The 17055-nt window shown below is 42.0% G+C and overlaps 2 protein-coding genes across 2 annotated transcripts in view; both read left to right on the plus strand.

The window, feature by feature from the left end:
* The window catches only part of LOC101158001 (multidrug resistance-associated protein 1), a 28383-nt gene extending 21111 nt beyond the window's left edge, over positions 1-7272 (plus strand). The window contains exons 15-31 of the mRNA XM_011479752.3: positions 133-202; positions 284-410; positions 498-674; positions 774-941; positions 1132-1315; positions 1415-1499; positions 2062-2179; positions 2282-2489; positions 2564-2874; positions 3147-3346; positions 3468-3594; positions 3701-3802; positions 3884-4030; positions 4122-4280; positions 4362-4528; positions 4616-4810; positions 5908-7272. Coding sequence (XP_011478054.2) covers positions 133-202; positions 284-410; positions 498-674; positions 774-941; positions 1132-1315; positions 1415-1499; positions 2062-2179; positions 2282-2489; positions 2564-2874; positions 3147-3346; positions 3468-3594; positions 3701-3802; positions 3884-4030; positions 4122-4280; positions 4362-4528; positions 4616-4810; positions 5908-6016 — 2654 coding nt within the window. The 3' untranslated portion in view covers positions 6017-7272. The remainder of the gene's footprint in view (positions 1-132; positions 203-283; positions 411-497; positions 675-773; positions 942-1131; positions 1316-1414; positions 1500-2061; positions 2180-2281; positions 2490-2563; positions 2875-3146; positions 3347-3467; positions 3595-3700; positions 3803-3883; positions 4031-4121; positions 4281-4361; positions 4529-4615; positions 4811-5907) is intronic.
* A 2832-nt stretch (positions 7273-10104) lies between these two features.
* fopnl (FGFR1OP N-terminal like) lies at positions 10105-13048 on the plus strand. Its single transcript, XM_004066200.4, has 4 exons — positions 10105-10351; positions 10734-10931; positions 11047-11131; positions 12695-13048. The coding sequence occupies exons 1-4, from the start codon at positions 10324-10326 to the stop codon at positions 12804-12806; spliced, it is 423 nt and encodes a 140-aa protein (XP_004066248.1). The 5' UTR covers positions 10105-10323; the 3' UTR covers positions 12807-13048.
* Positions 13049-17055: the final 4007 nt, after the last annotated feature.

Genomic DNA, 17055 nt, shown 5'->3' on the forward strand with positions numbered 1-17055 from the left:
CCAGAAAGCTTTCTGATGAGTAACTGCAGAAGGAAACTTTGTTTTGAAAGCTTGTGCCTCAGTCTGAAAGAACACATCCTCTCTGAGAGCTCATTGCAGGTTACGTTCTTTGTGGTTTTCTGTCTTGTTCAGATGGAGAAGATGTGGTCATAGAGAACGGTACTTTCAGTTGGTCCAAAGAAGGTCCTCCATGTCTCAAAAGGTGTGTGCTGTTCAATGAGGGTTCAAAAACATCAACAGTAACAAAGGAGGCCTGTGGTCTGACTCATGTCTGTGTTGACAGGATCAGTGTCCGTGTCCCACGAGGTTCCCTTGTTGCTGTGGTCGGGCATGTGGGCAGTGGAAAGTCCTCTTTGTTGTCCGCCATGCTCGGCGAAACAGAAAAAAGAAGCGGCCAAGTCACCGTTAAGGTACAAAGCTAATGTTCCATGTGTGTTCCATGGTTACATTTAATAAATATTGATGCCCTGTGTCTCTCTCTGAATGTGTCTTTGCAGGGTTCTGTGGCTTACGTGCCCCAGCAGGCCTGGATCCAAAATGCCACTGTCCAAGACAATATATTATTTGGCCGTGAGAAGTTGAAAACATGGTACCAACGTGTGCTGGAGGCCTGCGCCCTGCTGCCAGACCTCGACATTCTACCTGCAGGGGATGCTACAGAAATTGGAGAGAAAGTATGGAAAACACCTTACAGTTTTTTTTTTTTTTTTACTTTACTTGAGTTGATCCAGACTGTCCATAGGCCCTCATTGTTTTTCTTTTTTATCTTGCAGGGATTGAACCTTTCAGGTGGACAGAAGCAAAGAGTGAGTCTGGCCAGGGCGGTCTACAGAAAAGCTGACCTGTACCTCCTAGACGACCCACTGTCGGCTGTCGATGCTCATGTTGGTCAGCATATCTTCGACAAAGTCATTGGACCAAAAGGAGTCCTTAAAGACAGGGTAAAGCCATGCACTAAAGGCTGTTCACATCTGTTGAGACACAACTTTGGAATGCCACCATTTACAACCCAAAGCTCTGCTGTTGTTAACATTATACGGAAACCAATGTTTCGCTGAAAGTGTGTAAAAGAAAGCCTCTGATGGCTGCTGGAAATCTTATTTTTTTTCTCTTGTGTGGTTGTATTTAAAGACCCGCATCCTGGTGACCCATGGGATGAGCTTCTTGCCGCAGGCTGACCTCATCCTCGTACTGATAGATGGAGAAATCACAGAGAGTGGCTCCTACCAGGAGCTTCTCAGCCACCACGGGGCTTTTGCTGACTTCATCCACACGTTTGCAAGCACAGAGAAAAAAGAAAGTGCCATACAGAGAGGTACTGGAACATCTACAAGATTACTTGTCACAACTTTTGTAATAACCCACAAACTGCATGGACTAAACAAGTCTTCTTGTTTTTTTGTTTTTTGTGTAGCTGGTTCCAGGAGATCCAATGCTCGTTTGAGTATGGTCGACTTCATGCCATTCTCCAGAGACCTGTCACAAGAGCAACTCATTGGGTACATTAACAGTAGAAGTGAACTCGAATCTAATGCCTTAGTCACAACTGCCCTTATGGGTGGAAACGGGCTGTCTGCAGGTGATAAATCGGCAAATCCCTGTGGGGAATGCAAGAGCTCCCGCGCTACATCTTAAGATCATGGAAATCAGGAAATTACACAATCAGAGCATAATTTGTGTGGGAATCTTACAAGTGTCTCACAGGCACTTACATATCACATACAGACTTTGTGCATGTAGTAATTGTCAGTTAGGAGCCAGTTCACGAATCTTACTAACATCTGCAATGCTGCGTGAAGGGCACCGTCCAACAGCATCACCCCTACGTTATAAGTGTGTACAACTTACATTATTCGTACAAATACTTCACAATACACTTCACCACACGAACAACAATGGTACGTTCCATTTTCATGAGGTGGACTCTGGCGCCTCAAGGGAACTGCACACCTGTCCTCTCCTTAAGATGCAGCCGCTCCTGTCTACAACAAGGGCATGTGACTAAGGCGCAAGGCATCTTCTTTTGTTAAAACTGACAATTGACCTGCCCTAATATTTCAGAGGAGACACCACAAATACAAACCTGCAAAACATGGAGCCTGTATCAGAAAACGACCAGGATCAGGTACCCGAGGACTTGGGGAAACTGACTGAGGCTGACAAAGCTCACACCGGACGAGTAAGTCTAAAACTGGTGCCTTGCTTCACTTCCTGTGGTTTTAAGCGTTTATTGCACTCGACTAAAATACATGGATTGAACTTCTAATGTTTCCCACTGCAGGTGAAACTGGATATGTATAAGAAGTACTTCAAGACCATTGGCTTGGCAATCATCATTCCCATCGTCTTCCTGTATGCCTTCCAGCAGGGGGCCTCTCTGGCCTACAGCTATTGGCTCAGCATGTGGGCTGATGATCCAGTTGTTAACGGCACCCAGACAGACAGAGATCTAAAACTTGCTGTTTTTGGAGCTCTTGGTTTTGTACAAGGTCAGTTGCTGGACTCTTTGAAGTTGACACAAGTTTGTCAACAGACTTGCTCATTTTCATCTCCTTTTCCTCAGGTATTGCTATCTTCGGCACGACTGTTGCCATTTCCATCTGCGGCATCATCGCATCTCGCCAGTTGCATATGGACCTGCTTGTCAATGTTCTGCGCTCCCCAATGGCTTTTTTTGAGTCCACACCCAGCGGCAACCTCTTGAACCGCTTCGTCAAGGAGATTGATGCCATCGACTGCATGGTACCTGAAGGCTTGAAGATGATGCTAAGCTATGTCTTTAAACTTGTGGAGGTGTGCATCATCGTGTTGATAGCAACCCCCATTGCAGCTGTGATCATCCTCCCCTTGGCTTTCCTCTATGCCTTTGTTCAGGTTTGTGCTTTTCAAAAACTATCAAAGTAAAAAGTTGATCCCTTGCATATTTTTTCTCTCTTTCTTTTGAAGATTTTTCAATCCAATGTGGTTCAGCAAAGCTGGTTTCCATTACTGTGTATTATTAGAAAGCTCTGAGCTCCAACTGCTGATTTTGCCTTGTGCTGACACACACGACCCACATTCAGTTTTAATTATGGGAAAGCCCGACGTTCTCCGTTTTAGTGCGGCCTCCTAAAACCGGTCTTCCACTTTTCCACTGTGGTCCACAGAGCTTCTATGTTGCCACATCCTGTCAGCTGCGCAGGCTGGAGGCTGTGAGCCGCTCGCCCATCTACACCCACTTCAATGAGACGGTACAGGGTGCCAGTGTGATCCGGGCCTTTGGTGAGCAGTCCAGGTTCATCATGCAGGCTAACGAAAGGGTCGACTTCAATCAGACATCCTACTTTCCTCGATTTGTTGCCACCCGGTGAGATATTTGTCGTTTTTGAGGAGTTCTATTTATTTATTTATCTCCTGAGGAGATGTTTGTAATGATAGTGGACATTAAAAGTTGTCTACCTGGTTTCTAAACTTTTGTAACTCTGCAGATGGTTGGCAGTCAATCTGGAGTTTGTTGGTAACGGTGTGGTCTTGGCTGCTGCCGTTCTCTCTGTGATTGGGAAAAGCACAGTGAGCCCAGGCATCGTGGGATTGGCTGTGTCGCACTCCCTCCAGGTGGGAAAAACCATGAGTGAAAATAATGCAGATCTACTGGTTTGTGTGATCGTTGCCTGAATTTTCCACGTCTCTTTGGTAAAGCACACTTTTCTTCTTTTTGCAGGTGACTGGAATCCTGAGCTGGATTGTGCGGTCCTGGACTGATGTGGAAAATAACATTGTGTCTGTGGAGAGGGTGAACGAGTACGCTGATACTCCGAAAGAGGTTGGAGCAAAACATGGAAAGCATTGTTCAAAAGAGGCTTTTTCTTGTTCTCTGCTCACACTGTCTCACTGCCCAACACAGGCCAGCTGGAACACCGAGGGCAGCGCCTTGCCTCTGGCCTGGCCCCAGAGCGGAACCATAGAGTTCCAGGACTACGGGCTGCAGTACCGAAAAGGCCTGGAGCTGGCTTTGAAAGGGATTACGCTGCAGATTCAAAAAAGAGAGAAGGTGACTCATCTAGTTAAATGTGAAAGCTGCCATTCCCAGTCTGAAACACTGAAATTGCTGGTTATCTCAAAATTAAAACTTTCCTTTGTAGATTGGAATTGTTGGCAGAACTGGAGCTGGGAAGTCTTCACTTGCTTTGGGAATCTTCAGAATCCTCGAGGCAGCAAAGGGAAGGATCTTCATAGATGGAGTCAACATTGCTGAGATCGGACTCCACGATCTCAGATCTCGCATCACAATCATTCCGCAGGTACCGATCCTAGAAACAAATGTAAGTGAAACCTTGGCAGTCCTAATATTGTTATTATAAATCCAATTTCTTCTGCTCCAGGACCCTGTGCTGTTCTCAGGTTCTCTCAGGATGAACCTGGACCCCTTTGATATATACACAGATGAAGAAATTTGGAGTTCGCTGGAGCTCGCTCACCTCAAAGACTTTGTGTCTAACCTCCCCGACAAACTCAACCACGAGTGCTCAGAAGGAGGAGAAAACCTCAGGTAGGGAATCTCGCATTCATGTAGACCGCCCACCATGTGTTAGGCCATGTGTTTAGTCCTTTCTCTTATCTTTAATGCACTTTAAAGTCTGGGTCAACGTCAGCTGGTGTGCCTAGCGAGGGCTTTACTCAGGAAAACCAAGATCCTGGTTCTGGATGAAGCAACAGCAGCTGTGGATCTGGAGACAGACACTCTCATCCAGTCAACCATCCGCACCCAGTTTGAGGACTGCACAGTCCTGACGATCGCTCATCGGCTTAACACCATTATGGACTACACAAGGTAGAGCCCCAAGATGTGTCAGTTCAAACAAATCTAATCCAGAAATGTCACTCCACCAGCGTTTTTAACCCTTTCACATCGGAGCTTTAACTGTTTACATTCTTTTGACCACTGTGACTCTCCAACCGTGTATTCAAATAACATAATTCCAGCAGATTCTGAAGCTGAGAAAAGCAGCACCGCGCTGACATCCAACACTGTATAGTAGTGAAGTGATTATGCAATCCATGTAAATCAACTGATTCTGTTGTGGAGAAACCTGGCCTTGCGCATTGATGCAACACTTTACATGTACAATGTGTTGCATATCGGTGCGAACCTGATATGTAAAGCTGCACTTCCCCCATCAGAATCACATCAGACAAAAATCTGACTGAGAACATGTTTCAGGTTAGAGGATTTAGTTAATCTCCTCACAATTTAGACAATTTTTAGCTGTGTGTTATTGGAGGAGATTTAACTGTCTGCCTTAAACTGCGGCTTCAGAGGATAATAAATGCAAAATTACACAATAAACAGAGATAATTAAAAGACGGATAAATCCTCAGAAAGTCTTTGCCATTTTTCTGAGCATTTATCATCACTAACTGAGAATATTTTCTTTGAAAGCAGTTCATTTCTAACAATCAAGACTCAAGCCACTATTTGCATTTCAATGACAAAATCCTTATATCAATTATGTTGAATCTTTCTATTTTTCAAATGTCGTAAAAATAAAACCATTTCTGCTATGTGTACCTTTACAAGGAACGGGAAAACAGCCTCACCCTATTGTCCTCCCTAGAACTCATCAGGGTTTCAAGTTTAAGGTCCAGTTAGATCTTCATTTAACAACAAACTATGAGTTTTAAAGAGAGATGCTAATAATTTTCACAGGGTGTTAGTTATATTTTGTCACCATTGCATTAAACCCCTTTCTGTTTTTTCATGAACTCACTCTTTTTCAATTGAGTCAGTTAGCTGAGACAGCTCTTCATTGTGTGTCCGTTGCTAGAAGTGGATGAACAGAACATGATTCCACACATTTATCAGTTGGAAAGGACAGGAAGGTGTGGGATCTAAACCTATAAACACGTTTTTTTTTGTCTTATTTGCAGGGTCATTGTTATGGACAGGGGCTACATTTCTGAGATGGACTCTCCGGCCAACCTGATCTCGCAGCGGGGACAGTTTTACAGGATGTGCCGGGAAGCTGGGCTGGTCTAGCATTCTCCCTCTTGGGCCTCAGACTAGAAAACTAAGGCCTGGTTTACATTTGTAGTCAATTTGTGTTCCTCCTAAACACAAGTTGAACTGGGCCTTTCCAAGCTTTGTGGCAGCTCTTACTCATCTCGGCGAGGACATTGTCCTTTCATCTCAAAAGCAGCTGCTGCAACAGTCTCCACTGTTTTGTTAAACCTTCTCCAAAGCTGGGGAGAGACTCGTATTAACCTCCGATGAAGAACACTCAGCTATAAATATTACATTTAAAGTGATGAACCAGTTTAGCCTTAAAGCCAAAGTCTGGAACGAGAAGGTACTACAAATCTTGATGATTTTCCTCTTAAGAATGGAAGCTATGATATTTTTTTCGTTTTTTAAGTGTTTTATAAAGCACATGATGTGTTTTCGATGTTTCCTCAGGCTTAGACTTTGATGTTTACTCTCATTTTGAAACCTACACCAAAAGATGGGGCACTTTCGTATTTTTTGCAAACTGACAGACGTTTATATCTATTTTATGTTATTTTCCCAAAAATTGGGATAGGAAAATGTTCCGACACAGTAACCTTCAAAAGGTCCATGCTGGCAAAAGAAGGCGAAGTGGGGGTTTTGCAACCTTCCAAATCTGAGCTTGAGGCCATTTTTAAGTCAGGTAAAAAAGAGCGAGAGTGAAGGGAAAACACTGAAGTGGGCCAAGGCTTAAGCAATCGTCCAACTATGCTGTGGTTGTTGTTTATTTCTGTCTAAGTAAACACATAAAAAAGCCAACAGAGAGCTCACTGGTTAGCTTCAACCTGACACCGGTTGTAAAAACCGCCTTGAATGAAGAGAATGCCTCTTGACACAATGGTGATAAATCTCCATGGGACTGTCTCTGCGTGCCGCACTCCAACTCCGGCCATACACAGAGAGGAGGAAATCAGTATTGTTCTTAAGGTGCTGACATGACAGACTGTAGACACTTCATATGAAGCTTTGCTCTTGAGTCATAAAGCAGCCCACCGAACTTTTCAGAGAGAAGAGGCCTTGTGTGTTTTTGTCTTACTGGTTTAGACAATATATTGTGAGAAAACCTAAGTGTTAATTTATGTCAAATGACAAAATGCATTAAGTGTCCTCAAAATAAAGAGGACTGTTTTGTATTTATACTTTTGTAACAAGCTTGATCATTTTCATTGATCTTTTAGTATTGTGTACTGTAATATCTTGTGTCATACATTATGCTGGATAATAAAGGTTTTATGTGCCAAAATTCAGATTCAGAGATTACAGGAGATTTTTTTTTTATTTGAATCAATGATTATGTGTGACCAAGGTACCGTCAGTGCAGAGTGGAGCCACCAAAACAAAAATGGCTGAGACAATAAAAGCTTATAAAAATTTAATCTAATAAACAATTTAAAATCTAAAAGTGCAGTTTTACTCCGATTAGCAGTACACAGATAAAACAATAAAAGGGGAGAGGCAGGAATAAAAACAGGAAGGCCGAGCCGACCGCCCGTGCAGGAGGAGAGGGAAGAGAGAGGCCGTGGACCAAGCCAGTACGTGGCAGCGCACCTCACTCCACTCCGTGCTGACAACAAATCCACACACACAATAAGAAAAACGTGCAAAATTAACTTCCACTACACACTAAAAGGGAAATAAACAAATACAGTGAGGGAACTGGAGTGAGGACGACGCTGCCACAAGGGGCCCCCCTCACCAACACCACACGCACCGGCGCCCGACTCAGACCTATGCAACAATAAAAGGAAATCAGAGTCAACCACACAATAAATACAGCACCACACTAAAACACATTAAAATGTATAAAAAGGGTGGGTAAAGAACACGCAGTGGCTCATGACATGTGCAACACGTCCAGCCGCTTACAGCATCTAGTTAAAAGAGCAGAATAAAAATGAGTAAAAGGTGATCTACATTCTCCGTTCCTTATAAAGGGGCAGACACAGCTGAACTACATCCCCAATCAAGCAGGCATGCACCTGTCACAGGCATACCTGCCGGTTACATATGCATTTAAACCCATGAAACATGTAACATGGTTTGTGGCTTTTAACATAAATCTTGTCTCCAAAAAATGTGTGAACTTAACAGAAGAATTACAAAACATGAGAAAAGTAAAGGTATGTAATCAGAACAAAAGGGGACATCAAACAAAACAGAGATTTGTCATTAAAAAAAGGACATTGTTAAAAATAAAGCAAAATTACTGAAATGTTAGAATAGATTTTTGCTAATGGCCAACTCATTGGGCATTATCCCTTACTTTATCCAGACTTAGAGCCATTCAAAATTGAGTATTTACCCAGAACATGTAATAAAAATGTCATATACAGCAGCGGACCCCAACCGCTGGGATCTCTCATTTGACCTATGCAGCTCAATCTTTACAGGTTAATAACGCAGTCTCCAATGCAATCAATACAATATTATATGATTTTTTTACAGAGTAATAAATCTCACTATATCCGAAAATCTGTTATTTTAAATACCTCTGATAAAGGCGTCTTAAATTGTATTGATTTCCCTGCGCTTAATAATACACTCAAGGTAATCTGGATTAAGAAATATTTCAATAGCCCCACATCTATCTGGAACTTTATTCCACATGTGACATTCCAGAAGAGTTTCTTTCGTCTGCCGTCTTCTGTTCCCGGTCCTTCTACACCTCCATCTTGGATCATTTCCCTCAAGTGAAAAGCCTGTTGGTCCCATCCCATCATCCCCTTACACCCAAACCGACTCTGTGAACTACATTCCTGGACATTAGAGGGCGGTAGGACTGTTGAGTGCACTCAATTGAGGGTATTTTTTGTGGGTTTTTTGTCTTTTTTTTTTGGAGCTCCAAATTGCAATTTTCCCTGAGATCTCAGTGTTTTTTTTGTTTTTTTTATTTATTATTTTTTTTCCTGAAGTGGAAAAAAAAAGAAAGGAAAAATATCTGTAAATTGGCAGAATTTCAGAATCCCTTCGGTTTATGTCTGAACAACTTTTATTTTGAAACTGTTGAGTATAAGTCTGTTATTAATACATTTGTTATCATTTTCAGTACGTTTCGTGTGAAATTCTTGGGGTGGATATTATAAACCTTGATAGTCAAAATTTGACCCAAGCCTTCACCCAACCTGAGAAAAAATTTCCCCTCTACCACAGTGGACAGCCCCGCCTGTGGAGCAAAGAGAGAGTTACAAAAGTGGCGCCCAACGTGGGGCTGGGGCAATTTAAATCAAATTCCACCCCAAACAGTGTGTAAAGAAAATATTTTGAATATTGATATTTCACATTTAGTTGAAAATGGATCTTTGTAACCAGTTTGATCTGCATGGGCCTAGTTGCATTTATGTGACAGGCGTAGATGAAACATATACTGATGAGGATATTGTCGATTTTTTAAAAGTTTATGGTGATATTGAAAAGGTAGTGAGAGTACCGGACGACCCAGATCATCCAAAAGGGCGAACTCTTATACAGTACTCCTCTGATCGAGCAATATCCCAACTTGACCCTGCAAATCTTGGTGACTTACCTAGTCCAAACGATCCTGCTGTTAGTTGGCATGTCAAAACCATTCGGGGAATGTGTCAGGAGGAGCTTGGTCGAGAATTAGACCAGAGATGCTTGGGTGAGCTGAGCACCCTTGCTGGAAATAGTAAAGCTGGATTTTGGAGTGTGCTTCTGCAGCAGATGCAACTTGTTCATTCCGAGCAACCTGTCCCTCCACAAAGTCCTGACACAGCCCTCTGAGCATCATACTCCTGTACTTACTCATAACAGCATACCTCCAGGGCAAGGCTCAAAAAACGATTAACATCTGTAAATCTTTTGGAACGACATAAGTTTACTCTCGCATATATATTTGTCTACGTGTGTTATTTTTTTGTTGTTTTTTTTTTTTGTAATTTCCTTCTGTGATTGTTCTTCATAATTAAAAATATCCAAGGGTTATACCATGTTTATTCGGTATTGCACTTTATATTTGCATAAATGCTGCATTATTGTTTTTGGTATTCTGCAATTGGTCAATAATTGTTTTTTAAAAAAAATACATCACAGATCGGAAACCGTTATGGCGGAAATGACGTAACATTTGCGCATGCGCACACTGATGGGTAACCTGTTACCGATCAGGTAGCGAGAGTTGATTCTATAGGAACAAGAACTTTTAAATTACACTATATCGTGCACCATGTGGTGAAGGAATTTGGACATACCCAGTGAAAATGTCCTCTGTTGTAGTTACAAGACTCCATCGCTAGAGAGCAGTAGACAGTAGGCCCGACCAGGGTTTGTTTACATCTTCAACAATGGCGACCATCACGGAACTCAAAAGCGGTGGGTTTCACATTTACCCTCCTTTTGTCCGCTAGTTACACAAAGTTAGCAGCAACGAACACCACTTTGTTAACATCACTAATGAAACAAAGAATACTTTACTTTTCCGCGTTTATATCCAAAGTCTGGCTGTTTAGCGAAGTAAATAAATGTTAGTATAATTCGTGGGGTTTTACTCCTAAGTAATCAGATTTGACGCTTGTTGCAAAGATAAGAATAAACTCTGGGGTGGCTTTTTTTTTTTCTTTTTGTCTTGTGGCTTTTTTCTTTATGGGTGTTTACATACAGCTATCTGCTCTTCGGGGATTTAGAAGTTTAAATAAAGTGTATGTGCAGCTTTAGTTTTAAAAGCTCGAAATGCCTGACGGATCAACCGTTTCAGCCATCAGGGACACTCTAGAGTCTCGCGGCGTTCTGCACGAGCTCAGGGCCCGCGTGCGAGCGGAAGTGTTTAGCGCCCTGGACGTGGAGCGCCAGTCGCTGCCGCCGCTGTCCCACGAAAACCTGATCATCAACGAGCTCATCCGGGAGTACCTGGTGTTCAACAGGTACAGGCACACCGCCTCTGTTCTCACAGCAGGTGAGCTGAAACGCCGCCGTGGTCACTGACGTAACATCGGGAGGTGGAGTTCTATTGAAGGTGGACTGATTTAAGGGCCATTTTTACTGTTTCCTAACCATGTCTGTCTTTTCAGAGTCAGGGCTACCTGAAGCTCACCTGGACAGACAGTTTCTCGCAGAGGAGCTGAAAGTGTCACAGGATGCGAGCTCCAAGTCTGTGTAAGTCTGTAAATCTGGGTTTGTGCTCTGCAGAAACATAATTTTAAGAGAGCATTGTGGGAAATGTGTCCTCTGGGTTAGATCCCTTCCTGAGGCTGCACCAGACTGCAGTCACAGCTGCTGTCAGGAACCATTCGCCATCCGATCGAACCTTTAATCCTGAGGGCCAGTCAGTGAGCCAACGAGTCCCCTCCCTCTTTGAGATGACTTCATGGTGGATTCAAACCCACAACATCCCAATTTTAGGGGGGGCACTTTTTCATAGATTTCTTTTCTATCTCTGCTTTCAACATAGATCCATTCAAATGTTCTTTTTTTTTTTTTAATGTGTAAACGTCATCAGGTCTGATGACTGTCGTGAGAAGACCTGAACACTTTGGGGAAGCGCTCACCTGAAAATATTTTGAAAGTCTTGCCATTTAAAATAAGTCAAAGCAGGGATGCTGTTCAGATCAGCCTCCTGGGCACTTTGAAAACCATCAAAGTAATTCATTATTTGTTTGACTCCAGAATGAGGCTGACCTGCTGGAGGACTTTGTCCGGGACGAGCCTAGGATGGGATTGTTGTTGGTATCAAACATCTGATCAGGATCAGTTTGACCCACTCTGACATGGACCGTAAAATAGCAACCATGTTTTAGGGCTCAAATTTATGGAGTTACCATAGCAGCAAGTCGACAAAACCTCATGTAGCTGGACGAGTAAACCTTGTTTAATCCTGAATAGGAAGACCTTTGTACAAATATGTATGAAATATGGTGGGAGCAAAGGAAATGAACAGGTGTTGCTGTTGAAATGAACTCGGGAGACGACAAATTCATGATCAAAACATTGAAATGTGTTCAGTCAGTCTGCAGGTTTATGAGGGACCTCTGGTTTGCAAACTCTTCCTCATCAACGCATACTGTGATGAAGATCTGTGTGTGTTAAAACCCTGCAAAGGAAATGTCAGTGAATCCAAACATTCATTCAAACAGAAATTTGAAGTGATCTTATTTACCGGTAGTCCTCTTCATCAGAGGTGTGTGGAAACTGAAACTGAAGCCAGAAGACTTTTCTCATCCAAACTGCTGACTGACTCAAGATGAGTTTAAAACCGCCCACCATGCGGAGCTTCACATATGAAAAAATATGTTTATTTCAATAGAATGTTTTATATTATCCAGAGGAAACATTTTCTGAGGTGAATCTGCATGAGTTTTCTCTTCTTTATCATCATCATACCCCGTGAAAATAAAAACTCCCACCCATTTCAAACCTTTGATTTTGATAAATGTGCTTCTAGATGAATCCTTGTGGGTCACTGTTGGTTATAAGTTTGGTGAAGGTGGAAATGAAAAGGTGAAACCGACACGCCCTCTCAGGTGAAAAGCTGCCACTGTTACCGCGGCAACAAACTCCTAATCATTTCAGCTGAATTTCCATCACCTTTCCCTGAACTCGTTCATGATTGCTGACTTTTGAAACAGAGGTCACCTGTCACTTCCCACCTATCTATGACTGAGGAAAGTTTGAAAAATGTTTGACCAGAATGTTAAATTTCTTCTTCTTCTTTGTCTGCAGACCTCTTCTGTATGGCCTGGTGTCTCACTTCATGAACAGCGGTGATAACAGAGGAAGCGTGTTTCTCCAGGGAGGAGCGTCTGTAAAACCACCTGCAGGACCTCATCAGTAAATATGGCTGGAGGTTTTAAGAAGCTCCGGCTGTTGATTCCTGTTCACATCCCAGAGAGATTGCAGCAGATACATTTAAGCGTTTTAAAACGTCTCGTGTAAAGTATTGAATGTTGTCGTTTATGGTTTTGTTTTATTGGTGGAACTGGTGCTGATGGTTTTATTCTCAATTGCTCATGTTTTAAAAATGTTTTTATACTCACATTTGGGATGTTCCAAATAAACTTTTGTGCCAAACACTAGGCCAGTTCTGTTGCTGTGTTCCTTCTTCGCCGCTTGGGGGCAGTGTTCCCTCATTTAGACTGATTCAGACTGATTTATCAGCATAAAACTCTGTTAATCTCTTACTTTGTTTATTAAAAGTCCCAATTTTGTCCATCTCTTACGACGGAGTATAAGGGCCACCAAAAAAAAAAAAGTAAAATTACGAGTTTTTATCTCGTAAATTTAGGAGATAAAAACTAGTAAATTTATGAGAAAAAAACTCGTAAATTTACAAGATTTTAAGTCGTAAATTTATGAGAAAAATGAGTGGTAGTGAGCATGCAGAGCAGCAGGTGAACGTCGCGCAGCAACATAGCAAACCGACTAAACTCAGTTGAACAGGTGAGCTGAATGTTTATTGATAACGTTCCAAATATCTGGAAGCTTGTTTGATTTACGATTTATTAAAGTTTTATTTATTGATGGGTGGTTTGCAGGATCCCTGCAGCCCGATGAAGCCATCGGTGTCCCTGCAGATGTCCACTTCAATCCTTTCTTCCTCCACCAAAAACAAGATCTCTACGTTTGTGTGACGCTTCCGTCTGAGGAGGAGGATCACTTTTTTGGCATTTTCAACGTTGTAATGCTAATATAATAGACTATTTTCATTCATCTTTGTTGTTTAATGATATAACGGGACGTTTACTTCCGCATTGGTGTTCGGATCTGATGACAGGTTCATGACGTAAGGTGACAGATGAACTTCAGGGTTTGTGACTGAAAAGGAGAATAAAAGCTGCAGCGATCCTCTGCACCCAAACGTGTCTCTGAGCTCCTTATTTTACATATGAAACTCCGCTTTACTGACACTGAACCCCGGAAAGCAGCATCTACTGACAATAATCTGATTTTTAGTCGCCAAAGGTTCAGAATCTCTTTGTTTTAAACCTATAATAATCTATAAAACCTATAATAATCCGGAAATAAAGCTTCACAAAAGGCTCCACATCTTTCATCTCGGACAACATCGGTGTTTTCTCCTTGTTAATCTATGACTTTTTTCTCGTAAATTTACGAGATAAAATGTCATAATTTTGCTCTTTTTTTTTGGTGGCCCTAAAACTCCGTCGTAATCTCTATCTCTCTTTGTATATCTATAGTTTTTACAATAGATTTATTTTGATCATGAAGTGGATTACTCACTGCGATTATCTGATCCCATTTCACACAGAGCATCAGTTCTTCAAAAAAACAAAAAGAAAATCTGCTGTAATGTTCTTCAGCTCTTTTGTTAAAAACTTCAGAAGTCCCGATTAGGATTTTGTTTATCTAAATTCCAGAAAACTTTGTTTATTTACATTTTATTAGCATAAGAACCAGATCTATGAAACTACAAGGACTGATGTTCAAACAGAAGGCAGTTGGAGGGAGACATCAGGTCAAAGCCAGCATTTCTGGTGGTGGTGGTGGGGGGGGGGGGGGATTCATTAACAGCAGAACACTGAACCTCAGACTGCAGCTTTTACGTCCAGCAGCACTGATGTTATCGTTTCTTTACAAAAAAGACTAACTGAAACTCGTGATTTAAATTCCTTTAATTTTTATTTAACTGAGATAAATATTTTATCTTACCGATAATTCAGACTGCAGTTTTTAAATCTAAGCTTTTCTTTCTTTTCTTTTTTTTAAGAATATTGTCAGGGTTATGACTTTTCCCTAACAAAGAGAAGAACCACACAGGAGATGAGAATTTTTTGCTAGACTTCTGCAGAAGGAGAAGCCCGTCCGTCACAGCGCAAGGCTGTCACAGAGGAGTTCTGCCTTCCCGGTGTATCCATCCTGGTTTTATTGGTGGCCGGGGTTGATAACATAAAAGTGAGTTATTCAATCAAGCAGTACAGGAACATCATATCTTGGATAGTCAGCACCAAGCATGTCAGTGTTTTCTTGATGAAAGATAGAACTGAGACGATCATATTATGGTGAATAGAGCGTGTAAGCAAATGATAATCAGGTAACCCAACAAATATGACTGTAAACGTGTTTACAAAAATTCTCTCCACTGTCCTCCCTCCAAACTAACGTGCTTGTTGTGATTTTCTTTTACCAAGTGAGGCATCTTAGCTTTGTTACCTCACATAATTTTTGTCCTTTAGTTTGAATTCACATCCTTGGAGGTGACCTCCATCCACACGTTTGAATTGTCCGAACCCTTTTGATTCCACAACAAGTTCATCATATTTAACAGGATTTTTTTGCATTTGGTACAACACGGTAACCCTTTTATCTCCAGATGGATTCCTGGTTTCATTAGGCCTCAGTACTTGATTCCCACAGGAGGAAAGTTCTTCAAAGGGGATGGTGTGAGCAGCAGAAGCTGAACCTTTAGCTGACTGTTTGCCCTCTAATAGGTGGCACCTCTTGACTTAAGAGATTGTTTGCAGAAGAAGCAGCTGGATAAACATCATCCACTGCGGTGGAGATTGTTGATGTGTTCCACTGGGATCAAATTAGAATGTGATTTGCAGTCCCAGAGAGTCAAACATGTCCATGAACATTTCTACTTTCCAATTAACAGCCATCTTTGGTTGTTAAATGTGCTGTTATAAGCCACTTCTTTTTTAGACTTTGTCTTTTGAACATGTGGACTCACAGCTTCTCCCTGAGGAGATGCTTGGACAATTTATTTTCAGTCTCTAACTAGAGTACCAATGAGCTGAGGAGATGCTCAGCTTACCAGAGCTCCTCACCCACCAAACTCTGAGTTCCTCATTATTAATCACTAAACACCCCAACAGAAAGAGATATTGAAGCAATATTTTCCCTTTTGACTTATGCAATGGTCCTAAAAGGTGAAGGTCTAAACCTTTACCCATCCCACTCAGATAATCTACTGATCCTCCACAACTCTCTGTAGTCCAATGATCAGAACTGTCCCCGGGGAAGCAACTATGTTCTAGCATTGCTGTTGCACCATATTTAGTCACTGGGGCCTGGCGTTGATGCACTAAAGTTACACAGAAAGCTGCTGAGATTCCATACAGAAGCCACTCTCCTTATATGGCACGCACTGCAGCCTCCCTGTTTTCCTCATCCCTCCCTCTGTCCGTCTCCCATCCTGTCTCTGCTGAGGTTTCCAGGCTGTCTATCTGCCTCTCTCATGTCCTCTATGGAGTTGGCAGAGGACTCTGAAGGCACTCCTCGTTGCTCCCCAAGTCCATTAAGCTTCACACATGGACACACCAACGCGGGGCTCCGCTTCTGGCGCAAAGCAGTTTGCAGCTTTCACCCGGGGCCATGATTTACTGTAGCAAATAGAACTGTGTCCTTATATAGGAAGTTCCAATGGAAACAGAAGGGATGTGGTGGGAAAGCAAATGGGGGGGGGGGGGGGGGGCTGTTTGGATAGTGAAATGTGATGTGAGCAAGCAAAGGCAACATGAGTGGGATCTGCATGATTCCTGCTGTGAATTACGAGATTTGCTTTTGAGGGAAACTCTCCAGACAGTTTACAGTAAAAAGGGAAGTCCTGCTCTGTGTGCAGCTGCTTTGCCTTATGAGGAGAGGGAACACATTACAGTATCAATACATTCTGCTAGATGCACGAACAAACAAATATCTGGTTTGATGGACTGATATTGTAGAATTGAAACCATTTTTTTTTGTTCTTTTTTTTTTTTTAGCACATACTCAATGTCTATTTGTGTAAATCAACTATTCCAGGTCTAATAGTTCAGGTGCAGATATGAGGAGGCCACATCTGCCAACAAGCCCCAGTACAGCCGTATTTACCAAATATGCTCTTCTACTTGCATCAGCCCAATTATTTCAATCAGGTCCTCCTTAAGCTTATACTCCCTGAAAGTGCAAATCACACCAATAAATCACTCAACGCAAAAACATATTAAACGTCTCAAGAACAATTATAAAAGCAAAACAAAAGTTAATTTAAAATAAAAAATAATTTCCAGGAAATCAAAATGAAACGTAAAGAAAACAAGAAGCAGGGGAAAAGGTAGGTATGAGTCATCACTGATCGGATGATG

This window comes from Oryzias latipes, chromosome 1 (genome assembly GCF_002234675.1).
Source record: "Oryzias latipes chromosome 1, ASM223467v1".
NCBI classification, from domain to species: Eukaryota; Metazoa; Chordata; class Actinopteri; order Beloniformes; family Adrianichthyidae; genus Oryzias; species Oryzias latipes.

Bases quoted from the DNA above. Each gene is read 5' to 3' on its own strand.
- fopnl (XM_004066200.4), top strand. From the start codon at position 10,324: ATGGCGACCATCACGGAACTCAAAAGCG. The intron at 10,352-10,733 runs GTGGGTTTCACA...CAACCGTTTCAG, and splicing joins CATCACGGAACTCAAAAGCG to CCATCAGGGACACTCTAGAG. The intron at 10,932-11,046 runs GTGAGCTGAAAC...CTGTCTTTTCAG, and splicing joins CGCCTCTGTTCTCACAGCAG to AGTCAGGGCTACCTGAAGCT.